A 22186-nucleotide genomic window follows, 5' to 3' on the forward strand; every position below is an offset into this window, starting at 1 on the left:
CTTCATGATTGGTCTTTGATCCAAACATAATTTGAGGATTATCCATTTTCTTCAAAATGACATAAACAAAATAAATATGATAGTAAACATCATTATCAAAGCACAACTTTTATTTATGTACAACAATTACATAACCATATTATCTACTACAATCAACAAAAATTAAAATATTTATATTTTTACAAATTCATCACCGATCACATGACTTGCTTTTCCTTCCGAGAGTGCAAAGTAATCAGCACATCCAAATGCATGAAGTCTAAATTATCTTCAGAAATAAAATTTGCTTTAGCATTTTTCTCTGTCTTCTTTAGGGAGGCTTGATAAAGCTCAACCAGATGCTTTGGCGTACGGCAAGTACGTGACCAGTGCCATTTTCCTCCACATCTTTAGCAAGCATTTTCTGCATTTATTGTTTGCACCGCTTCATGCTTTTGTTCCTTCCTTTTCTATTGTTGGTGGTGAGAAGGGTTCTTTGGTGCATTATTATTACCATGATTAGAGTTTCTTCCCCGACCACGGCCATAACCACGACTGGGGCCACGACCTCTTCTACGCTTAGCTTGGTGGAAGTTCGTCTCATTCACTTCAGGGAATGGATAAGAACCAGTAGGTCGACTTTTATGGTTTTTCATTAATAGCCCATTATGTTGCTCGGCTATAAGAAGATGTGAGATAAGTTCAGAATATTTTTTGAATCACATCTCTCGATATTGCTGCTGCAGGAGCATATTCGAGGTATGAAAAGTGGTGAACGTTTTTTCCAACATATCATGATCAGTAATATTATCACCACATAATTTTAATTGAAAAATAATTCCGAACATAGTAGAATTATACTCACTGATAGATTTAAAATCTTGTAGCCTTAGATGAATCCAATCATGACGTGCCTATGGAAGAACGACCATCTTCAGGTGGTCATATCTATCTTTCAAATTGTTCCACAGTATGGTTGAATCTTTAACATTGAGATATTCCATTTTCAAGTCGTCATCAAAGTGGTGGGGTAGGAATATCATTGCTTTGGCACGGTCTTGGTTTGATGCTTGATTTTTGTCCTTGATGGTGTCTAGCAGATCCATCGCATCAAGATGAATTTCAGCATCAAGCACCCAAGACATGTAGTTTTTGCCCGATATATCCATGGCTACAAATTCAAGTTTAGAAAGATTTGACATTATTTAGAAAAAGAAAGTTCGTACCTCTGATACTTTCAAAGTATTTGCTCGAGATGATAGAGTCTCGTACTGATAACGTGTTATAAAATAAAGAATGTATAGTAAAGACAAGTATAGAGAGAAACTGATATATTATTCAACTTCAAACTTATGTACATAATGAACTGAAATCTCCTCTATTTATAGAAGAAAGGAAGCTGCTACTGCAAGTTGTTGTGTAAGTTGCTACTGCAAGCTGTTGTGTAAGCTGCTACTGCAAGCTGCTGTGTAAGCTACTACTGCAAGCTGTTATTGTACCAGATATAGATAATCTTCTACCAGTGATAATATTTATCCATAACGGAGTACCGAAAGGATAAGCTTCTTCAGGAGACTTATTTCCAATAGAGTACTAAATAGATAAACATATTTACAGCGGAGTCCCATATGGATAAGCTTCTTCAGAAAGCTTATTTACAACGGAGTACTAAATGAACATCCATAATATAATATATTTATAACATGAAAAATTAATTTATATTTTTGATGAATTCAAATGAAGATGTACAATGGAGAAAATGTTTCAAGAAAAAGTTTTAGAAGTAAGAAAATACACACACACACAAAAAAAAAAAAAAAAGAGATAATTAACAAAAATATTAAGTCAAGTAACAAACTAATAAAACGTCATAATATCTAATAAAATAATAATAATAAATATAGTAGATTATATAATAAAGAAAAATGAGGAACTGAAAAGTTATTCAATGACCATATGAATTTTGTTTTCCAATTTCATCTGATTTTTTTATTGGACATGTTTCATTGGATAAAAAAAGAAAATTGAAATTTAATTCAAACAATATGATATAATATGGTCAAACAAATTAAATCACACAATATGATTTATATTCTCAGCGCATGCGGGTGCTATACTAGTGCCTTTTAAAGGGTAAAGTGCTGAGTTCCTATAAAAACTTGAAGGGAATGGTGCCCTCTCTTTCAAGTTTTAACTTGTCAAACAGTGCCGCACGGTGTTATGGAGCCTAGAATAATTACAGCAGGAAACCACTATTGTCCATTTTGTTCTTTCCGATTGTCTTGAGACTTTTGATTTCACTAGCTAGTTAGTATCATTCCCATTGCTTTTCCATCACACAGCCGTGAAGTCGTAGATGCATCCGATATTATTCATTAGACTTATAGATTCTAGACAACACTGGAACTGGTTACATCTTTATAATTTTCTTTACGGGAGGAGGTGAATTAGTTATTGATGGTTAGACAATCGTAAAGTTCAAAATGCTCCATTAGTATTTTGCCCAGAAACTTGATGCATTTAGTTAAATGCTGGACCGGTCAAATTATAATACTCTTTTGAGAGAATGCAACCTTCCTTTTTTTTACTTGGGTGAGGGGTGAGGAGGGGGTGGGGGAGAGGAAGCTGAGGCCAATACCTGACACTGTGTCCATCATGTACATTTAGAGGCAGAGTCACGATTTGAAGCTTATATGTTCATGATTCTAAATCTTTTAAGTTATTGGGTTCTAAATTAATAATTTGTACACATTCAATGATTTTCTTAAGACAAATACATAGTTTGGTCTAAAGCTACTCCGTCCTTTCTTATCTCTTTACTAAACTAGTTGAAGAAACCAACAAGAGAGGAGATAAATTCAGACTTAGCTCAAGGTCTACATCACAAAATTGGTGGTGACTTTGCTGACCAAATGCTTTCCGTAAACAGCTCCTTCAAAATTCTTGGTGCCACCAGTCTTCTGTGAACACACATCTAGCGGCTCTATTGCAGCATCAAAGTTTGGCTAATACGGAAGATAAAACACATATCATCAGCAACTAACATTGAGCCATATCATATTTCTTTTACTTTTAACTGACACAAAAGAAAAAAGAGCTTTTAACCTCATAAAAGTAGGCCACGCAAACACGATATTTGGGAGAGTTATTGATGACCCGGTGCAATGTTGATTCATAAATTCCGTTTGATAGGATCTACCAATAGCCACCATACAAGAACAGCTTAAGCAGAGGGGTAAGAATGATAAAAAAAAAAAAGTTACAAAGCAAATTGCATACCTTCAACATATCTCCTATATTACACACAAATGTGCCTGGGATAGGTGGTGCTGATATCCACTCGCCCGATTTGTTTCTCACCTTAAAACAACCCAATATGATTAGTAGTTTGTAAATCGGGATGAACTTCAAATCATAAAACAAAGATGTAAGACGAGGCTTTACAAATTAAATCTAGGGAGTAGGCATGCTTTAAGGACTCGGAAGCCAATCTTCCTCAGTAGCTTTCAAAGAATGAAACAAAATTGGAACGAGGAAACATAATTGTACCTGAAGGGCAACTATGTCGTCATCTTGGTTGACTAATGTTAATAGCCCTGTAAGATAAGAAAACACTTATATCATGGTTGCTAATCAATGGGATAGTATGCTATCCTTGTAAAGATCAGAAGCTTTACCATAATCTGTATGGGCGCCACTGAGATTTATTCGGTTCGGAGAAAAGATATGGACAACAGCGAAAGCCAAAAAACATCACTCATTGGAAAAGAGATACACCAATAAGAGAACAGAAAAAGAAAAAAAAAAGAATATGATAAACAAGAAAAAATGTGATGACCGACACCAGCGACTTACCATCCAACATCATTGTCAGCCTTATCATGTCCATTTGAAATGGACACAGCAGGGTAGCCAATTATTCGCAAGACCCAAAATGGATCACCACCTACTTCACCCTCCATTTCATCCGCTGATCCACCCAATGCCAGAGCAATTCCCCTCATTATCTTTCGTGATAGATCTGTCAGCAGTAGAATACAAAAGTTCACCAACTTCTTTTCAGTTCCGTGCAAAAAACCTTTATCAGTATAGCCACTGCAAAAATGTCAAAGGAGTATGTAATAGAGCAAGGCACCTGTGCAACGGTCAACATACTCCTCCATTAACTGCTTGAAATTTGGAGGGTTACTTGGCCTGCATATGAAAACAATGTATGTAGACCAAACAAAATGAAGAAAGAACAAATCCAAAGTCGTCATTTAGCAGTCAGTAGCATATACCATGGGGAAGAAATGGCAAAGGTTTTAAGATGAACAAAGGGAAAGAAAGGAGGGGGTTAGTGCAAAGACCATGCATTATAAGTAACTCGCTAACCTACCATATGTTGGATCCTTGCATAGCTTTTCCAAGATTTCCATACATCCCATGTTTCACTTCTCTATAGCACTGCAACCAACAAACAAGATAGAGAAAAAAGTGCATCAAGGACGATTTAGTAACAGAAACAGTACAATTACTAATAATTATTAAACAAAGTATTCCTATAAAAGCTGTATCAAGACATATGTGCACATAGAAACTGATATTGAGAGGAGTTCACAACTATACCATTGCAAAACAGCAGAAATGTTGTCCATAGTTGAAGAATGGTTTTTACCAGAAAAAGCTTTTTTTTCTCATTTTTGAGAAGAGCTTAGTCAATTTGTAAATGAATTAATGATAAAGTTCGCAGGTGAGCCAGGAACCCAAATAATTGAAACAAGGCCTCACCTAAAAGGCAACGAGCCCCAATCCCAATAGGTAGAGGGTAAATAGGAATAACGTTACAATCTGTACATTGTTTAAAAGCTCTCTCTCTCTCTCTCTCTCTCTCTCTCTCTCTCTCTCTCACTCACACACACACACACTCTACGTAGAAGATATGATCAAGATGAGGCTAACAGCAGGAAAATAAGTCTTCTCTTTTGGTTTTAACAACTGGCATATCATTTGCTCCATACAAGTTTGATATTGCCATTTCTGGATCCAAAGACTGCATATTTATATACCTAGATTATCCTATAGCACAGTAATTCAATCAGTTCCAGTTTTACAAAACAATCAGAAACTGAGCACACACTTCGAAACCTCCAAATTGTGAGCAAATAATGGCAAACAGCTATCTAATGCATAATGTGTGAAAAATTCTACGCATCCAATCCAAAACATTAAATGGTAGAGTAAAGATAAGCCACAGAAATAGAATCAGTAGAAATAATATGCATTTGGGCCAGAATAAGAAAAGAATATAGCTATAAGCGCGGGCTTTCAGGTGAAACTGTGAAGAAACACAAGAATAATACAACAAGTGGTGCACTTATTTTCTGTAATATATAGACCGTAAGTAATTAATATAACCTACATCAATAGCTTCATGTATATCAGGTATGCCTTTGGTTATATTCTCTCCGATTCTTTGATATCCTCTGCATTCAAGATACATAAGCAATCATTAGTCAAGATAATATCTTGAATTTAAGATACTGGGTAATCACAGGAATAAACCTGTATCCAGTTGCTGCAGAAAGTTTGATTTTGAGTTTCTCCTCATAGGGTTGATGAAAATATTCGCGTGTAATGCTTCTAATCTCTTTCATAAGGGAAATAGGGATACCATGGCCCTTCTGCAAGAAGGGAAGACACAACAATTTAGTTTCTCTAATACAGAAAGTAACAATTAACATTACGAAAGATCCAAATATGACTTAAAACTCAGGAGAAGCTTAGCTTCTTTCACAGTGACAGCACACTGTTTTCCCCAATATTGTAAATTCAATAGATACAAAAAAAAAAATAGGCTGCAATTAAGACCACCAATAACATCAACAGAAAGAAAAATTAGCAGGAGAAGAATAATTACCACATAAAAGAATCCAGCTTCTCTACAAGCCTGACCCAATTGTCTAACAACTTGAGCTACACCTTCGTCATGAGCCAAATTTGGATGATCCCACTTCTCTAAAAGAGGACTTATATCTGTGTCATAGGAAAAAATAAAATTAATTCTCACAGAACCAATTGAACAGTTTTAAGCAAGGTTTGCACAGCCATATCCAAAAAGTGAAGATAAACAAAAGCAAAATAGAAGTAAGAACTTGTAAATAGGGCTTGGAATTGGCTTGAAATTTTCGACCTATTATTGGGATAGACTTGAAATCTGTTGCCATGGTGCTTGGAGTTTTGTGTCTAGGCTCAAGCAACTCTTGCTCTTGCTAGCTCTGTTAGGCGTTAGCAGATTTTTTTGGGTAATATTCCTCGGTTGGCAAATCTAATAATGTAGCCTAGCTGACTGCTCTCTCTCTCTCTCTCTCTCTCTCTCTCTTGACCAATTTTCTAAAATATGTTTATTTAAAAAGTACTTTTTTTTGTGAGAATCAATTTGTATTTGGTTAATTAATTTGAAAAATATTTTTGAGCAGTAATTAGTGTTTGGCCAAATTTTTGAAAACTGCTTCTAAGTGTATTTTTCTCAAAAGTGCTTTGGGAGAGAAGTTACATTTTTCTGTTTCTCAAAAATTATTTTTGATTCTCCACAAAAAAAAAATCTTCTAAAAGCTTGGTCAAACAATTCAATTTTGGCCAAAAGCACTTTTGACCCAAAAAAAAATACTTTGGCCAAACAGGCTATTAGTATATAAACACTCCAATCTATAATTATGGAGCAGTTTACCTGCTTTCACTTACCTAATTTTTACTGTGAAGTCCAACATCCTTTTACCGACTCTATTTAAATAAAAACTTCAAAAAGTACATAAAATCTAGTAGTAGTAATATTATTTTTGAAAAAAGAGAATACAATTTTAAATTAATTATCTATATTATTGTAATTCATCTTTACATTGTATATCCGTTATCCATGTTAGGTGTTTGCTTGGTAGGCCGATCTCCAAAAGATATTGTCTTGCCTATACAAATTGGGCGAGTTTGGTCCTCAAAACACACTTTGCGAGTTGAGCAAACGGGAAGGAATTTGTATGAACTTGTACACCCAAGGGCAGAGCTTGTATAGAGTTTACGGGATTCGATCGAATCTACTAGTTTTTGTTCAAATTTTATATTTATCTTAAAAGATATATTGTATATTAATTTAAAATTCAATAATTTAAAAAAACTACAACCAAAATTATAAGTTTCAAATCTTCTCATCTTTATATAAATCGATAAAAACTACCCTACCCTCTCATAAGGGGGTTGGAAAGTGTCAGATGCTCATTCTCACATTGACATATGAAATTTATAAAATTTAAATTTTGATTCTAATTCTGCTAGCAGTATGTGCAGGATAAAGAAAGGGAATAGGAAAGACATTATATTATCTTGCACCATTTCAATGTAAGATAGCAGCTTTATCATTTAAGTTATGACCATATTCTCCAAAAACCCTCATCTTATCGTTTTGTTCTTTATAAGAATATTATTGCAAATTATAAAATACTACACTGAAGTTCTTGCAACCAGATAGGAAAAAAATATATTTGAATGACGGAATTACATATATTTGTTTTTTGCGCATGTTCCTGCATTACATAATGCTTTATATATTCACTTATTAAATCCTTTTCGTACACAAAGCTTTCATTGTCTCGATTTGTGATTGATCCTTGTCGTTTGAAATAAGAATAATATATTTGTACAACCATCTCGCCAACCTATGAAACAGTCATGAGTCAACATATTGTACAACCACTCGAGTATTTTTTACCAGGAAGATGGACTTATATGTCATACTACTAATTTTTCGTTTCTCTCTACACTTTCGGTCTCAATTCGTTAGTACGTGTCACATCTCTTATATTGTACTTTTTTTATTTCAATTTATGTGAACGTTTGACTAAGCACGGATTTTAAGAAAAAATGAATGATTTTAAAATTTGTGGTCCTAAACAAGTCAAAAAGGGGTTCAGAGTTATAAAAGCTTCATTAAGGGTATTGTAACGCCCCGACTTGTCGTTTTAAGAATTAACGCCCCGTTCAGCAATTTAAGGTCCCGAAAAGTTTCGTAATATGTATTATGACCCGCGTGTGTGATCGAGTTTGATTTTCGAAAGATTCGGAATTAAATTGAGAAAAACAATTCTCATTTTTGAAGCTAATGAAAAGAGTTGACCGGAGTTTGACTTTTGAGCAAACGACTCGGGAATGGAATTTTGATGATTCCAATAGTTTCGTATGGAGATTTAAGACTTAGGAGTGTGTCTTTGTACATATTTTGAAGTCCGTAGTTGAATTTGGCTTGAAATGGCGAAAATAAGAAATTTAAGGTTTGGAAGTTTGACCAGGGAATTGACTTTTTGATATAGGGATCAGAATATAATTCTGAAAATTGGAATAGGTCTGTTATGTTATTTATGACTTGTGTGCAGAATTTGAGGTCAATCGAACTTGATTTGATAGGTTTCGACATCGAATATAGAAGTTGGAATTTCTTAGTTTCATTAAGTTTGAATTGAGGTGTGATTCGTGTTTTTAGCATTGCTTGATCTGATTTGAGACCTCGACTAAGTCCATAATATGTTTTGAGACTTGTTGGTATGTTCGGACGGGGTCCCGAGGGGCTCGGGTGAGTTTCAGAGTGATTTCGGACCATTTCTAGGCCAGTTATAGCTGCTGGTTTTTGGCTACAGCAGTGTGCTATGCGATCGCGTGGAATTGGTCGCGATCGCGATCACGATGAGTAAAATGGGAAAAATTGGCCAGTGATCCGCGATTGCGGAAGGCCATTCGTGATCGCGTAGAGGAAATTTTCTACTGCACTGACCCGACTTTGGAAGCTTATATCTCGCAGTCTATAAGGAATTTGGAGATGATCCAAAAATAAAAGTTGTATCTTTTGGTGTCTAGTTTTCAGAAAGTTAAATCATTTACAATATGAAGTTTTATATAAAAACTAATGGCCATTATACTAGAGGTTGTCTGGAAGAGCTGGGCACTTGTTCTTCGCGATCGAAAGGCAAATTTTGGGCTGAGAAAAATTTTGCTTCGCGATCGCTAAGAGTAAATACCTGGGCAGTAGCTATATTTTGAGGTTTCGGTCATTTTTATGGAGCTCGGATTAAAGCGATTTTTGATGCGATTTTTACTATATGGATTGGGGTAAGTGTTCTATATCAGAAAGTGATTATACTTTATGAATCTATGGTTATATTCATCGTTTAATTCGAGTTTTAATGGAGGAAATTGGGATTTTTGTAAAACTTTTAAAAAACGAAAATTCAAGATTTGGAGAACGATTTGTTATTGGAATTCGATAAAATTGGTATGGTTGAACTCGTATCAGAATGGGTGTTCGAATTTCCTAAAAAAATTATCTGGTTCTGAGAGGCGAGCCCCGCATTGACTTTGGTTGACTTTTTATAATAAAATTTTAAGTCGACGTTTTATTATCCGGAAATATTTATGATAAATTTTAATGAAGTTGTACAATTAATTTGGTTAGATTTGAGCTGTCTGGAGGTCAATTCAAGCAAGAAGACGATTTTGGAATATTAGACTAATTTCAAAACAAGGTAAGTATCTTACCTAACCTTGAGTGGGAGAATTTTTCCTTAGGCATTGAGTCATATGTGAAAATTGTGTAATTGAAACCATGTACGCGAGGTGACGAGTACGTACTTGGTTTATATGTGCAAATTACATTGGTTGAAATTCGTAGACGCCCTTATGTATTAAATTAAAAAATTGTTGGAACATAGTAAATCCTTTATTTGTCATGCCTAAATCCTTGTTTGTTGACTTTATTTTTATATGATAATTGGGTGTGATTGCCATTTTGATTTTTATGTGAATCCGTATTTTTGTTGAGTTGATATTTCGTGGAGATAATTTCATTATGGATTATTCATTTACAAATAACTTATTATGTAAGTTTAAAAGAAGGCATTAATCTATTTGCCAAAATTTTTGATTAAAGAAGGCGTTGTTCCTTGATGAATTACTTTCTAGTTTATGTTGTTGCAATTGGTATTGAGTTATAAAGGTCGTAAATAATATTTGAGGCAAAGTGTTAAATTGTGAAATATTATTTTGTTGAGTTGTTCGCTCCCGAATTTTTTTGTTTAGATTTTTGTGCATATTATGGTCGATCCATGAGCTCCCTATTGTAGAAAATGATGTATTGTCGATTTTTGTGGCAAGTTAAAATATTTAAGCACTTGAGATGCAATTTGCGATATGTTTTGATATTTGAGCACTCGATGTGCAATTTGTGATATGTTGTAATATTTGAGCACTTGAGGTGCAATTCATGAGATGTTGTGATATTGGCACATGATATTGTTGGAAGGATTGTTTGGGTGTTTGCACGAGGTTTCTGTCGTACTATTATTACTATGCGCGTGCAGCGAGACAGGGCAGGCATTTACTTTATTATTGCGCACGTGGCGAGACAAGGTGGCCTATGTCGGGGATTGATTTGTGATGACTTGTGATGGCCTCGGGGCATTGTTATTGTTGATATTTGTGTTGGGACTACGAGGCGGTATCTCGAGTGTGCCCTTTGCTGTACTTGCCTTTGGTTACTTTATTTTTCGTGATATATAAATTCTTGTGTTCTTCCGTGATGTATTATTTTATTTTATTATGTGTTTTGTATTCCTTGTTGTATTGTGTTGGCTTTGGCTCTTTGTAAAAGACTCTTAGGATTTATGTTTATGGTTTTTACTGGGTTTCGAGATTTAAGTTATTTCGAATAAAAGAAATTGCTATTATGTTTTAATTTAATAAATTATACATCCAAATTAGTAGTCATCGGATACTTCATTTTAACTGAAATATCATTTTCTTCACCCAAACGAGTTCAAAAATAAACTCATTTCTTTGATAATTTCGTACTTGATTTAAAAATTGCAAACTTACTTTATTGAAAATAAATTGATCATGCGGATCTTATATACATTGATATTTTGGTACGTGAGTTGTCCGTGCGGTTATGAAAGAAATATGGGCAGGAGGTGCCGTGGAAATATGAACGTGAGCTGAGACCCGTAATTTTTATGATTGTGAAATGAGGTGTCACATGGTGACTTTTACTTGAAAGAAGTATATTCGAAAGATAATTATTCGAAAGATATTTATCTTAAAGAGTTATATGTGAATGATTTATATTTTAAGGACTTGATTGATTGGTTGTACTTGTGTTCCTTATTCGTTTGAGCAATAATTATGATGTTCTTGTTGCCTTGTTGTTTATATCACTGGTTGATTTTATTGTTATCATTGCTAGTTATTTTTCAGCACTATTGTATACTGCTATATTGCACAGGTTATTTGACTAGTGAGTGTCTTGATTGTACCTCGTTACTACTCCACCGAGGTTAGTCTTGATACTTACTGGGTACCGACCGTGGTATACTCATACTACACTTCTGCATATTTTTGTGCAGAGCGAGGTATTGGAGATATCAGATTCGGACAGAGATTAGAGTATGATCGCAAGGATTTAAGGTAGGACTGCTTGATCGTCGCAGTCCCTTGGAGTCTTTCTATTTTATTATACTGCTAATTTCTTATTCAAACAGTATTGTATATTCGACCCTCGAGATAATTCCATGTATTCAGTTAGAGTTCATGACTCAGTATTACCAGTCTTGGGAGGTTGTTCGAATATTTTCGCTGTTAGTTTTGACACTTATCTAAAAAAATGGCTTGAATTGTTATTATAATTGGCTTACCTAGTCATAGAGACTAAGTGTCATCACAACGCCTATGGTGGAATTTTGGATAGTGACAAGTTAGTATCAGAGCTCTAGGTTCATAGGTTTTACAAGTCACGAATGAATCTAGCAGAGTCTTGCGGATCGGTACAGAGACGTATGTACTTATCTTCGAGAGGCTACAGAACTGTTAGGAAATTTTCACTTCTTCCATTCCTGTCATGCGGAATTTGTTGATCTTGGAATCTGAGCCTTTGTATCTCTATTCCCTCACAGATAATGAGGACACGTGCTACCGGGTGAGCTGAGCAGACACCCGCGCATACTGCTAGGGCCGCAAGAGGTAGAGGCCGAGGAAGAGCACGTGCCACAACTAGAGCACCTGTTAGAGCAACAGTTGAGGAGCCGCCAGTAGCTCCAGTTGGGGGACAGGCACCAGAAGCACCTGTTGTTACCCCGGACTTCAGGAGACTTTAACACAGTTATTGAATATGTTTGGTACGTTAACTCAGGCGGGATTGATCTCTGTTGCACCAAATATTTCACAGATTGGGGGAGTAACTCAGACTCCTACCGCCCGTATTCCATAGCAGCAAGTTCACATTGGTCAGGTTCCGGGTGTAGTACCGGTACAACCTATTATTCCGGTTCAGCCTGAGGTCAGGCAAGAGGCATCAGAAAAAGAACAAAAGAGACTAAAGCGATTTAAGAGGTATAGTCCACCTACTTTTAGTGGCACATCTACTGAGGATGCTCAGGGATTTCTAGAAAAGTGTCACCGTATTCTCCGTACCATGGGTATTGTGGAAGTGAGCAGAGTTGCCTTTACTATATTTCAGCTATCAGGCGCAGCGTATCAGTGGTGGCAAATCTATGAAGAAGGTAGACCAGCCGATGCAACACCACCAACTTGGGCTAAATTTTCGAAAATATTTTTGAAAGAATTTGCTCCCCAGACTCTCCGGGATGCATGGCGCACAGAGTTTGAACGGTTGCATCAGGGCACCATGACGGTGTCAGAATATGCTATCTGGTTCAGTGAGTTAGCCCGACACGTACCTATCGTGGTTCCTACAGTTAAAGAATAGGTCCGCAGATTCATTCAGGGACTCGATTATGATCTTAAAATATGCATGGCTCGAGAGTTACAAAATGATACCTCATTTCAGCAAGTAGTGGAGATTGCGAGGAGGATTGAGGGTGTCCTAGGTGAGGAAAGGGAGTCTAAGGAGGCCAAAAGGTCTTGAAGCTCTGGAGGGTTCAGTGGATTTTACTCTTCAGCTATGATCCATTATGGCGGAGGCTCGAGCAGTCGGCTAGCTTAGTCTGCACATTAGATTACTCGGTGTGCTCCAGTAAGTTCTTATAGTACACCACCAATACGAGATTCTTACAATGGTTATTCCAGTTATCCGGCACAGACTCAGTACGAGCAGTCACGACCTCAGAGGGATTGTTATGAGTGTGGTGATACTAGGCACATCATGAGAGATTGTCCCAGATTTGGGAAGGGTAGATTTTATCAGAACACTCAGGCTATGGGCCCCAATGCAGTTACTACCCCACGTTCACAACCAGTTAGGGGTGGAGGACATGCGGGTAGAGGGCGCCCTAGAGAGGGAGGCCCAGCACATTGATATATTTGCTATGGTGTGGCTGAAGCCACTACACCAGATGGTGTCGTTACAAGTATGATACTGATTTGTTATAAAAAGATATTTTTCCTTAATTGATTCGATTTTGAATATTGAGGCGAGTCCTCCTATTATGCTCCGCTTATGGGTGAGCTTTGTAATTTTGTGACCCACTTATATGTTTATTCCTGTTGGGAGGTTTGATGATGTTAGCCCGTATCTATCATTTTTATTTTTGTACACCATTGAGGGCTATAAGTCCAAAAGTAACTTTTTATTATTCACTGTAGTGGGTTTTGATGTGATTTCAGAATAATTGAATTCAATTTTATGAATTATATGCTCTACCGGTATGAGGGTTCATTATGTGTTGTGAAAATTATTTACGGAATTTATTAAAAAGAAGAAAGAAAGGAAATGGAAAATTTCAGTTGGTACAATGTGCAAAATACTTGTGATTCGGAGTTGAGGACGGGATCCTCACAATTGTTTTTATATGATGTGAAATACTTGAACTGAGCTACAAGTCGCGATGGAATTTATATAAGGACGAGATCCTTGTGGTGAAAAACTTATGAGTTTAAATTCTCCCTTTGTGAAATTAAAATTGTACTATAGTATTAATAGGGAGTCATTCCTGTTAGGCTTATTTGATAATTCTATTATGTGTTTATATGCATATTTTGCCACATCCGTGGTGTAAATATTGAGTTTTAGCCTACGAGATGAGTGTCCAGGTGGCATTAAATATGACTCGTTAATTCGGATAAATAATTATGAGGTCTTCATGACTTGTGTCTCGTTGTTAGTAAAGTGGAGGTTTGAAACGAGATTTTTGTTAACATGAGGTTAATTGGAGATATTGTAATCGATTATGAACAATTGTTTAAGACCAGAGATGTGGTTATGGGCATACGCATGTTGTGTGCGTAGGCACGAGTTGCTACAACCGGTTGAGACTAATATAGTGTGTTGATGTGAAAAATCGGGCTTTTTAGAAATGTTTGGAGTGTAACAAATTGGTTTTAAAGTTTATAAATATGGATCAAAGAAGTAATCTCAACTGAGATGGTATGTCGGACCCCTGTTAAATTTATGGTGACGTAGAATCACCCACGAGTATGTGTGCAGTAAATGCATTCAGTAAATTAAGTCCTCAGAAAGATTCTTGGCACGTTCGAGGACAAACGTATGTTTAAGAGGGGGAGAATGTAACGACCCGACTTGTCGTTTTAAGAATTAACGCCTCGTTCATCGGCTTACGGTCCCGAGAAGCTTCGTAATATGTATTATGACCCGCATGTGTGGTTGAGTTTGATTTTCGAAAGATTCGGAATTAAATTGAGAGAAACAATTCTCATTTTTGAAGCTTAAATGAAAAGAGTTGACCGGAGTTTGACTTTTGAGAAAACGACTCTCGAATGAAATTTTGATGATTCCAATAGTTTTTAATGTGATTTCGGACTTAGGAGTGCGTCTGGGTACTTATTTTGAAGTCTGTAGTTGAATTTGGCTTGAAATGGCAAAAATAAAAAATTTAAGGTTTGAAAATTTGACCGGGCAATTGACTTTTTGATATCGGGATAGGAATATGATTCTGGAAATTGGAATAGGTCTGTTATGTCATTTATGACTTGTGTGCAAAATTTGAGGTCAATCGGACTTGATTTGATAGGTTTCGACATCGAATGTAGAAGTTGAAATTTCTTAGTTTCATTAAATTTGTATTGAGGTGTGATTCATATTTTTAGCGTTGCTTGATGTGATTTGAGGTCTCGACTAAGTCTATAATATGTTTTGAGACTTGTTGGTGTGTTCGGACGCGGTCCCGAGGGACTCGAGTGAGTTTCAGAGTGGTTTCGGACTATTTCTAGGCCATTTGTAGCTGCTGGCTTTTGGCTACAGTAGTGTACTATGCGATCGCGTGGAATTGGTCGCGATCGCGATGAGTAAAATGGGAAAAATTGGCTAGTGCTTCGCGATAGCGTAGAGGAAATTTTCTGCCGCACCGACTCTACTTTGAAAGCTTATATCTCACAATATATAAGGAATTTGAAAATGATATAAAAATAAAAGTTGTAGCTCTTGGTGTCTAGTATTCAAAAAGTTAAACCAATTGCAATTTAGATTTTTGTACAAAAAGTTATGACTATTATACTAGAGGATGTCTGAAAGAGATGGGCATTTGTTCTTCGCGATCGCGAAGCATATTCCGCGATCACGAAAGGCAAATTTTGGGCTGAGAAAAGTTTTGCTTCGCGATCACGAAGCATTTTTCGCAATTGCAAGGAGTAAATACCTGGGCAGTAGCTATATTTCGAGGTTACGACCATTTTAAACATATTTGGAGCTATAGAGCTCGGATTGAATCGATTTTTGAGGCGATTTTCACCATATGGTTTGAAATAAGTGTTCTATATCCGAAAGTGATTATTCTTCATGAATATATGGTTATATTCATCGTTTAATTTGAGTTTTAATGGAGGAAATTGAGATTTTTGCAAAACTTTTCAAAAACGAAAATTCAAGATTTGGAAGATAATTTGTTATTGGAATTCGATAAAATTGGTATGATTGAACTCGTATCAGAATGGGTGTTCGAATTTCCTAAAAAAATTATCTGGTTCTGAGAGGCGAGCCCCGCATTGACTTTGGTTGACTTTTTATAATAAAATTTTAAGTCGACGTTTTATTATCCGGAAATATTTATGATAAATTTTAATGAAGTTGTACAATTAATTTGGTTAGATTTGAGCTGTCTGGAGGTCAATTCAAGCAAGAAGACGATTTTGGAATATTAGACTAATTTCAAAACAAGGTAAGTATCTTACCTAACCTTGAGTGGGAGAATTTTTCCTTAGGCATTGAGTCATATGTGAAAATTGTGTAATTGAAACCATGTACGCGAGGTGACGAGTACGTACTTGGTTTATATGTGCAAATTACATTGGTTGAAATTCGTAGACGCCCTTATGTATTAAATTAAAAAATTGTTGGAACATAGTAAATCCTTTATTTGTCATGCCTAAATCCTTGTTTGTTGACTTTATTTTTATATGATAATTGGGTGTGATTGCCATTTTGATTTTTATGTGAATCCGTATTTTTGTTGAGTTGATATTTCGTGGAGATAATTTCATTATGGATTATTCATTTACAAATAACTTATTATGTAAGTTTAAAAGAAGGCATTAATCTATTTGCCAAAATTTTTGATTAAAGAAGGCGTTGTTCCTTGATGAATTACTTTCTAGTTTATGTTGTTGCAATTGGTATTGAGTTATAAAGGTCGTAAATAATATTTGAGGCAAAGTGTTAAATTGTGAAATATTATTTTGTTGAGTTGTTCGCTCCCGAATTTTTTTGTTTAGATTTTTGTGCATATTATGGTCGATCCATGAGCTCCCTATTGTAGAAAATGATGTATTGTCGATTTTTGTGGCAAGTTAAAATATTTAAGCACTTGAGATGCAATTTGCGATATGTTTTGATATTTGAGCACTCGATGTGCAATTTGTGATATGTTGTAATATTTGAGCACTTGAGGTGCAATTCATGAGATATTGTGATATTGGCACATGATATTGTTGGAAGGATTGTTTGGGTGTTTGCACGAGGTTTCTGTCGTGTTATTGTTACATGCGGTATGATAAGGCGGGCTATATATGTGGGTTTGCGCATGTGGCGAGACAAGGTGGGAATACTATTATGCGTGTGCGGCGAGACAAGGCAGGCATTCACTTTATTATTGCGCACGTGGCGAGACAAGGTGAGCTATATCGGGGATTGATTTGTGATGACTTGTGATGGCCTGAGGGCATTGTTATTGTTGATATTTGTGTTGGGACTACGATGCGGTACCTCGGGAGTACCTTTTTTTGAAATTTATTTATGATTTGGGACTATGAGGCAGTATCTCGGGAGTGCCCTTTGTTGATATTTTTCTATGGATGTACTTGCCTTTGGTTATTTTATTTTTTCGTGATATGTAAATTCTTGTGTTCTTCCGTGATGTATTATTTGATTTTATTATGTGTTTTGTATTCCTTGTTGTATTGTGTTGGCTTTGGCTCTTTGTAAAAGACTTTGAAGATTTGTGTTTATGGTTTTTACTGGTTTTCGAGATTTGAGTTGTTTCGAATAAAAGAAATTACTATTATATTTTAATTTAATAAATTTTAAATCCAAATTAGTAGTCATCGGATGCTTCATTTTAATTGAAATGTTATTTCTACACCTAAACGAGTTCAAAAATAAACTCCTTTCTTTGATAATTTCTTACTTGGTTTAAAAATTATAAACTTATTTTATTGAAAATAAATTGATCCCGCGGATCTTATATACATTGATATTTTGGTACGTGAGTTGTCCGTACGGTTATGAAAGAAATATGGGCACGGGGTGTCGTAAAAATATGAAAGTGGGCTGAGACCCGTAATTTTTATGATTGTGAAATGGGGTGTCACATGGTGACTTTTACTTGAAAGAAGTATATTCGAAAGATATTTATCTTAAAGAGTTATATGTGAAGGATTTATATTTTAAGAACTTGATTAATTGGTTGTACTTGTGTTCCTTATTCGTTTGAGCAATAATTATGATGTTCTCGTTGCCTTACTGTTTATATCACCAGTTGATTTTATTGTTATCATTGCTAGTTATTTTTCAGCACTATTATATACTGCTATATTGCACAGGTTATTTGACTAGTGAGTGTCTTGACTGTACCTCGTCACTACTCCACCGAGGTTAGTCTTGATACTTACTAGGTACCGACCGTGGTATACTCATACTACACTTCTGCACATTTTTGTGCAGAGCGAGGTATTGGAAATATCAGATTCGGACAGATATTAGAGTATGATCGCAAGGATTCAAGGTAGGACTTCTTGGTCGTCGCAATCCCTTGGAGTCTTTCCATTTTATTATACTGTTAATTTCTTATTCGAATAGTATTGTATATTCGACCCTCGAGATAATTTCATGTATTCAGTTATAGTTCGTGACTCAGTATTACTAGTCTTGGGAGGTTGTTCGAATATTTCCGCTGTTAGTTTTGACACTTGTCTAAAAAAAATGGCTTGAATTGTTATTATAATCGGCTTACCAAGTCTTAGAGACTAAGTGTTATCATGACGCCTGTGGTGGGATTTTGGGCTGTGACAGGTATAATTGAAAGTTTAAGCTAAATTGTTTTCAAATTTAGAAAATGATCATTCTTTTAGAAACAAATCAAAATGGAAATAGGTTCGCATAAACTGGAACGGAATTAATATGTATTCTACTAGAAAGGAGTTCGGAACTAAAATATTATAAATTTTGACTCAAGAGACAAAAATAAGTGGAAAAAAAGTTTTGAGGACCATATTATGTATAATGCATTTAAAACATGTGTTCTACCTTAATGGCCAGTTACCTCGTTATAATATAGTGCATGTAATATATGTGTTATACTCAATATTTGAAGCCATAATAATTGACTACATAACGTATCAATTACATATGCTATGTATAAATATACCCCCAACCCCCACCTTCTTCATGATATACTTGTATAGAGGCTAAACTTAAGGGTTGTTTTTGGTTGAACATTGGAACTATCATTTTATGTTTGATCTCTAATGCAGTAATAGTCGAGTTGAGTGACTTGGAGACCTTTTTGTATTGGGCAATTAAAAATGATGACTTTCACAAAGAACAAATGATAACCTTCTTTCTAAAAAGCAGAGTATTAGCCTAACTTTTTATACTAACGACAAGTATGTTCCCCAGAAGATAAATTAGACTATGGCATTGAAATCTACGTACCTACCTCAATCTATTTATACTTAAATATTTATACTAATTCTTAATACACATTACGCCAGAGAGTAAAATAAGTCAAAAATTCACAAATACATGAAAATACAAAAATTCATAGAGTTACATGGGCTAATTTCCAAGTTAAATTGTTAGTTATACCGAAAAGATAACTCATAAATCATGTTTTATGTGATTTTCTTGAAATAAAGAACATATTAGAGATGATAAAGTATTGGACTAGGGCATTGAAAACTACATACCTACCTCAACCAGCTTACACTTAAATATTTGTACTAATTCCTAATACAGATTCTGCTTGAGAGTAAAATAAATCAAAAATTCACAAATACATGAATATATCACAAATACATGAATATACAAAAATTCACAGAGTTACATGGGCTAATTTCCAAGTTAAATTGTTAATTATACTGAAAAGATAACTCATACACCACGTTTTATGTTATTTTCTTGAAATAAAGAACATACCAGAGGATTTGGAGGAGTATGCATAGCGCATATAATTGATGCGCTATGCAGTCAATTATTACGGCTGCAAGTACTGAGTATAACGTATATATACATGCGTTATATCTTAACGGGGTAACTGGCCGTTAAGGTATAGTGCATGTTTTAGATGCGTTATACCTAATATGGCCCTCAACACTTTTTTCACATATTTTTGTCTCTTGAGTCAAAATTAATATTTTGGTTCCGGACTCGTATCTAGTACCTTTTTGAGTTTTATAAATATCTTAATAGAATAAAGTTAATGTTAGAAACTAAATGAAGTAAAAAAAAATATTTAGGAGTGAGAAAGAAAATTTTTGATTACAACATTGAAGGTTAGGCCGACTATTTTAGTCTTTGAGATATCTTAATAAATCATTGTAGGTAGTCTTTGGAAGAAAAATGGATCTCATATTGTGACCTTTGAGAGGAGAGGGCAAAGAAATTTGATGATAATGAATAGGACAAACTGGCGGATGATGCAAAGGAAGGAAATCCCACACCATACCATATGCTTTTGAGCTATTTTCCAGCAAAAGGCAGATCTAAGGGCAATCATGAAAGGATGCCCAAAAGTAAAAAAGCTTTTTACTCAAAACAAATATCCCTTTTTCCAATATTTTAATGCTCTTCATCAATTTTCTGTTTGTTCTTCCATTTGTTTTTGCTGAAACTGCATCATCACGAGGAGAACGATTTTCTAAATATGTTTTGTAAACGTATACAAATTTTTGACAAAACAGTTGCCTTTTTCATTCAAGGAAGAATACATTTGACAATACCAAAAGAGAAGTTATTTTTACGCAGGATCCCTCCTTCCCCCTAGCATAACAAGTCCAAAAATTTGCAACATCTTTAAATAAATGACACAGAAAATGAAACTGATATATCGCAATTACAACCAATATGCTAAGAAGAGGAATTCGCCATTGTCGAGTTATGGTTGCGACAGAATTGAAAGCTGTTAGCATCCATTCTTTCCAACACAAAATGCCCCAACATGTCCTTTGACTTCACCAAATTCTCTTTACATAAGAACTCATCACTTGTAATTCTATCCACTTGCTGATTAAAATCATGCACAAAAATATGTGTCTTTGAATTACCACCTTTCTTGCTCCGCGCCAAAACGCTAGCAGTAAAAATAGCTGACATTCGGCCAGGTGCCTCAGGCCAGTATCCTCTTGGACCATCTACCAAAATAACATCCCAATCAACTTCGTAAAATTGATTTGGCAAGTCATTTAGCCCAAGTTTGCACTCTGAAAACAACAAATTCTGCACTGGCCTGCACTCGTTTCGCACTTGTTCCTTAACTCCTGCAATCAGTTCCTTCATTTCACTCAATTTGGTTGTGTATTGCACGTCATAAGCTTCAATTTCTGGATATTTTTCCTCTATATAAGCCGCATAATAACGATTTTCGTCAATAAAAACCGTTCGACCATTGTGATTCAGGGCTTTCCAGAGACGAGTCTCGTGGGTAAGTCCAAAAACAAGTAAATTACAAGGTTGAGAACATTTTTGGAGAACATCAGCAATATATTTCATATCTGTATAAGACATGTGTTCTGTATTGTTAGAATTTGAAGCGTAATGGACAAGGGCCATAGCCACAGCCTTTGACAATGGAGGGGTACTTGAACTAGTAATTGTAGATGCAGAAACTACAGAGGCCGTGATTTTAGATTCTCTGGTGTAAATCACAGTAAGGAGCGAGGCAAGTGTCAAGAATGAAACAAAAGCCAAAGCCCAAAAACGATTGGAACTTCCCTGTTTTTGGATATAAGGGTGAAGGAGTATTAGCTTTGTGCTACTTCCAAGACTATTCTTCATCTTTGTGTTTGTAAGGAAAAATAAAGATTTCCCTTTTTGTAAAGATGGATTTGGAAATTCTTGGAAATTGGAATGAGTTTCTGAGAGAAACAGAAGCTGAGTTTTAAAGTAGAATAGACATGAATTGGCAGATTGTGGAGATTAATACTAATCATGACATTACAATCTTACCAATATTTGATTAAGTAAAGCAAGGTCTCCTTGGCAAAGAAGAAGTTGACTTGTTGACCATCTGGCTGTGATTGGCTAACTCAAGCTTTGTCTAACCACCTCATTTTTTTCTTGCTAGAATTGGTTTCATATTGAAAATGGAGTAGTTGGAGAGAAGGTATTTGGTAAGTTGCTAGCGACTCAGTAACTAATTTACAAGCAGGAAGTCGCTTTTCCTTGCTCATTCCATCTTCATTTCTCACGTAACCTCTACTTAATAAATAAACACACATTTTACTCTTGGGAGTAGACGAATCAGTTGCCAGCAGATTCCATTTCCGCAACATAATAAATACATTAAAATACCTTCACATGTATCGTACAAAATTAGAGTTAGCTGACGACATATACTAGTTTTTAAAAGAAGGATCTAATTTGTTGCAACTTCCGCTCTTTGATTATTGAATATTAAACTGAAGTTCTGAATGCAAGGTGCCAACTATAATATTAGTTCAGTTAGAACAATCAACTAAAGTTGAAAATTCTCTAAATTTAGTACAGGTCATTTGCTACTGACTTTAATTG

The 22186-nt window shown here is 35.3% G+C and overlaps 2 protein-coding genes across 2 annotated transcripts; both read right to left on the reverse strand.

Annotated features, from left to right (window-relative positions):
- Positions 1–2660: 2660 nt before the first annotated feature.
- Positions 2661–6310, reverse strand: LOC104095499 (probable 2-oxoglutarate-dependent dioxygenase At3g50210). The gene is made up of 12 exons (XM_009601640.4): positions 6152–6310; positions 5879–5994; positions 5524–5642; positions 5381–5444; positions 4358–4425; positions 4115–4173; positions 3835–4000; positions 3657–3676; positions 3529–3575; positions 3259–3339; positions 3085–3174; positions 2661–2984 (listed from the first exon to the last, which is right to left on the reverse strand). Exons 1-12 carry the CDS (start codon positions 6183–6185, stop codon positions 2856–2858), a joined length of 993 nt encoding a protein of 330 aa, XP_009599935.1. The 5' UTR covers positions 6186–6310; the 3' UTR covers positions 2661–2855.
- A 14033-nt stretch (positions 6311–20343) lies between these two features.
- On the reverse strand, positions 20344–21797 carry LOC104095496 (protein IRX15-LIKE-like). Its single transcript, XM_009601638.4, has one exon. The coding sequence runs from the start codon at positions 21449–21451 to the stop codon at positions 20525–20527; it is 927 nt and encodes a 308-aa protein (XP_009599933.1). The 5' UTR covers positions 21452–21797; the 3' UTR covers positions 20344–20524.
- Positions 21798–22186: the final 389 nt, after the last annotated feature.

This window comes from Nicotiana tomentosiformis, chromosome 2, assembly GCF_000390325.3.
Source record: "Nicotiana tomentosiformis chromosome 2, ASM39032v3, whole genome shotgun sequence".
NCBI classification, from domain to species: Eukaryota; Viridiplantae; Streptophyta; class Magnoliopsida; order Solanales; family Solanaceae; genus Nicotiana; species Nicotiana tomentosiformis.

Coding starts and splice junctions, on each gene's coding strand:
- LOC104095496 (XM_009601638.4), bottom strand. CDS start 21,451: ATGAAGAATAGTCTTGGAAGTAGCACAAAGCTAATACTCCTTCACCCT.
- LOC104095499 (XM_009601640.4), bottom strand. CDS start 6,185: ATGGCAACAGATTTCAAGTCTATCCCAATAATAG. Junction 4,001..4,114: donor GTATGTTGACCGTTGCACAG/GTGCCTTGCTCT, acceptor TACTGCTGACAG/ATCTATCACGAAAGATAATG. Junction 3,175..3,258: donor ATATAGGAGATATGTTGAAG/GTATGCAATTTG, acceptor GGCTATTGGTAG/ATCCTATCAAACGGAATTTA.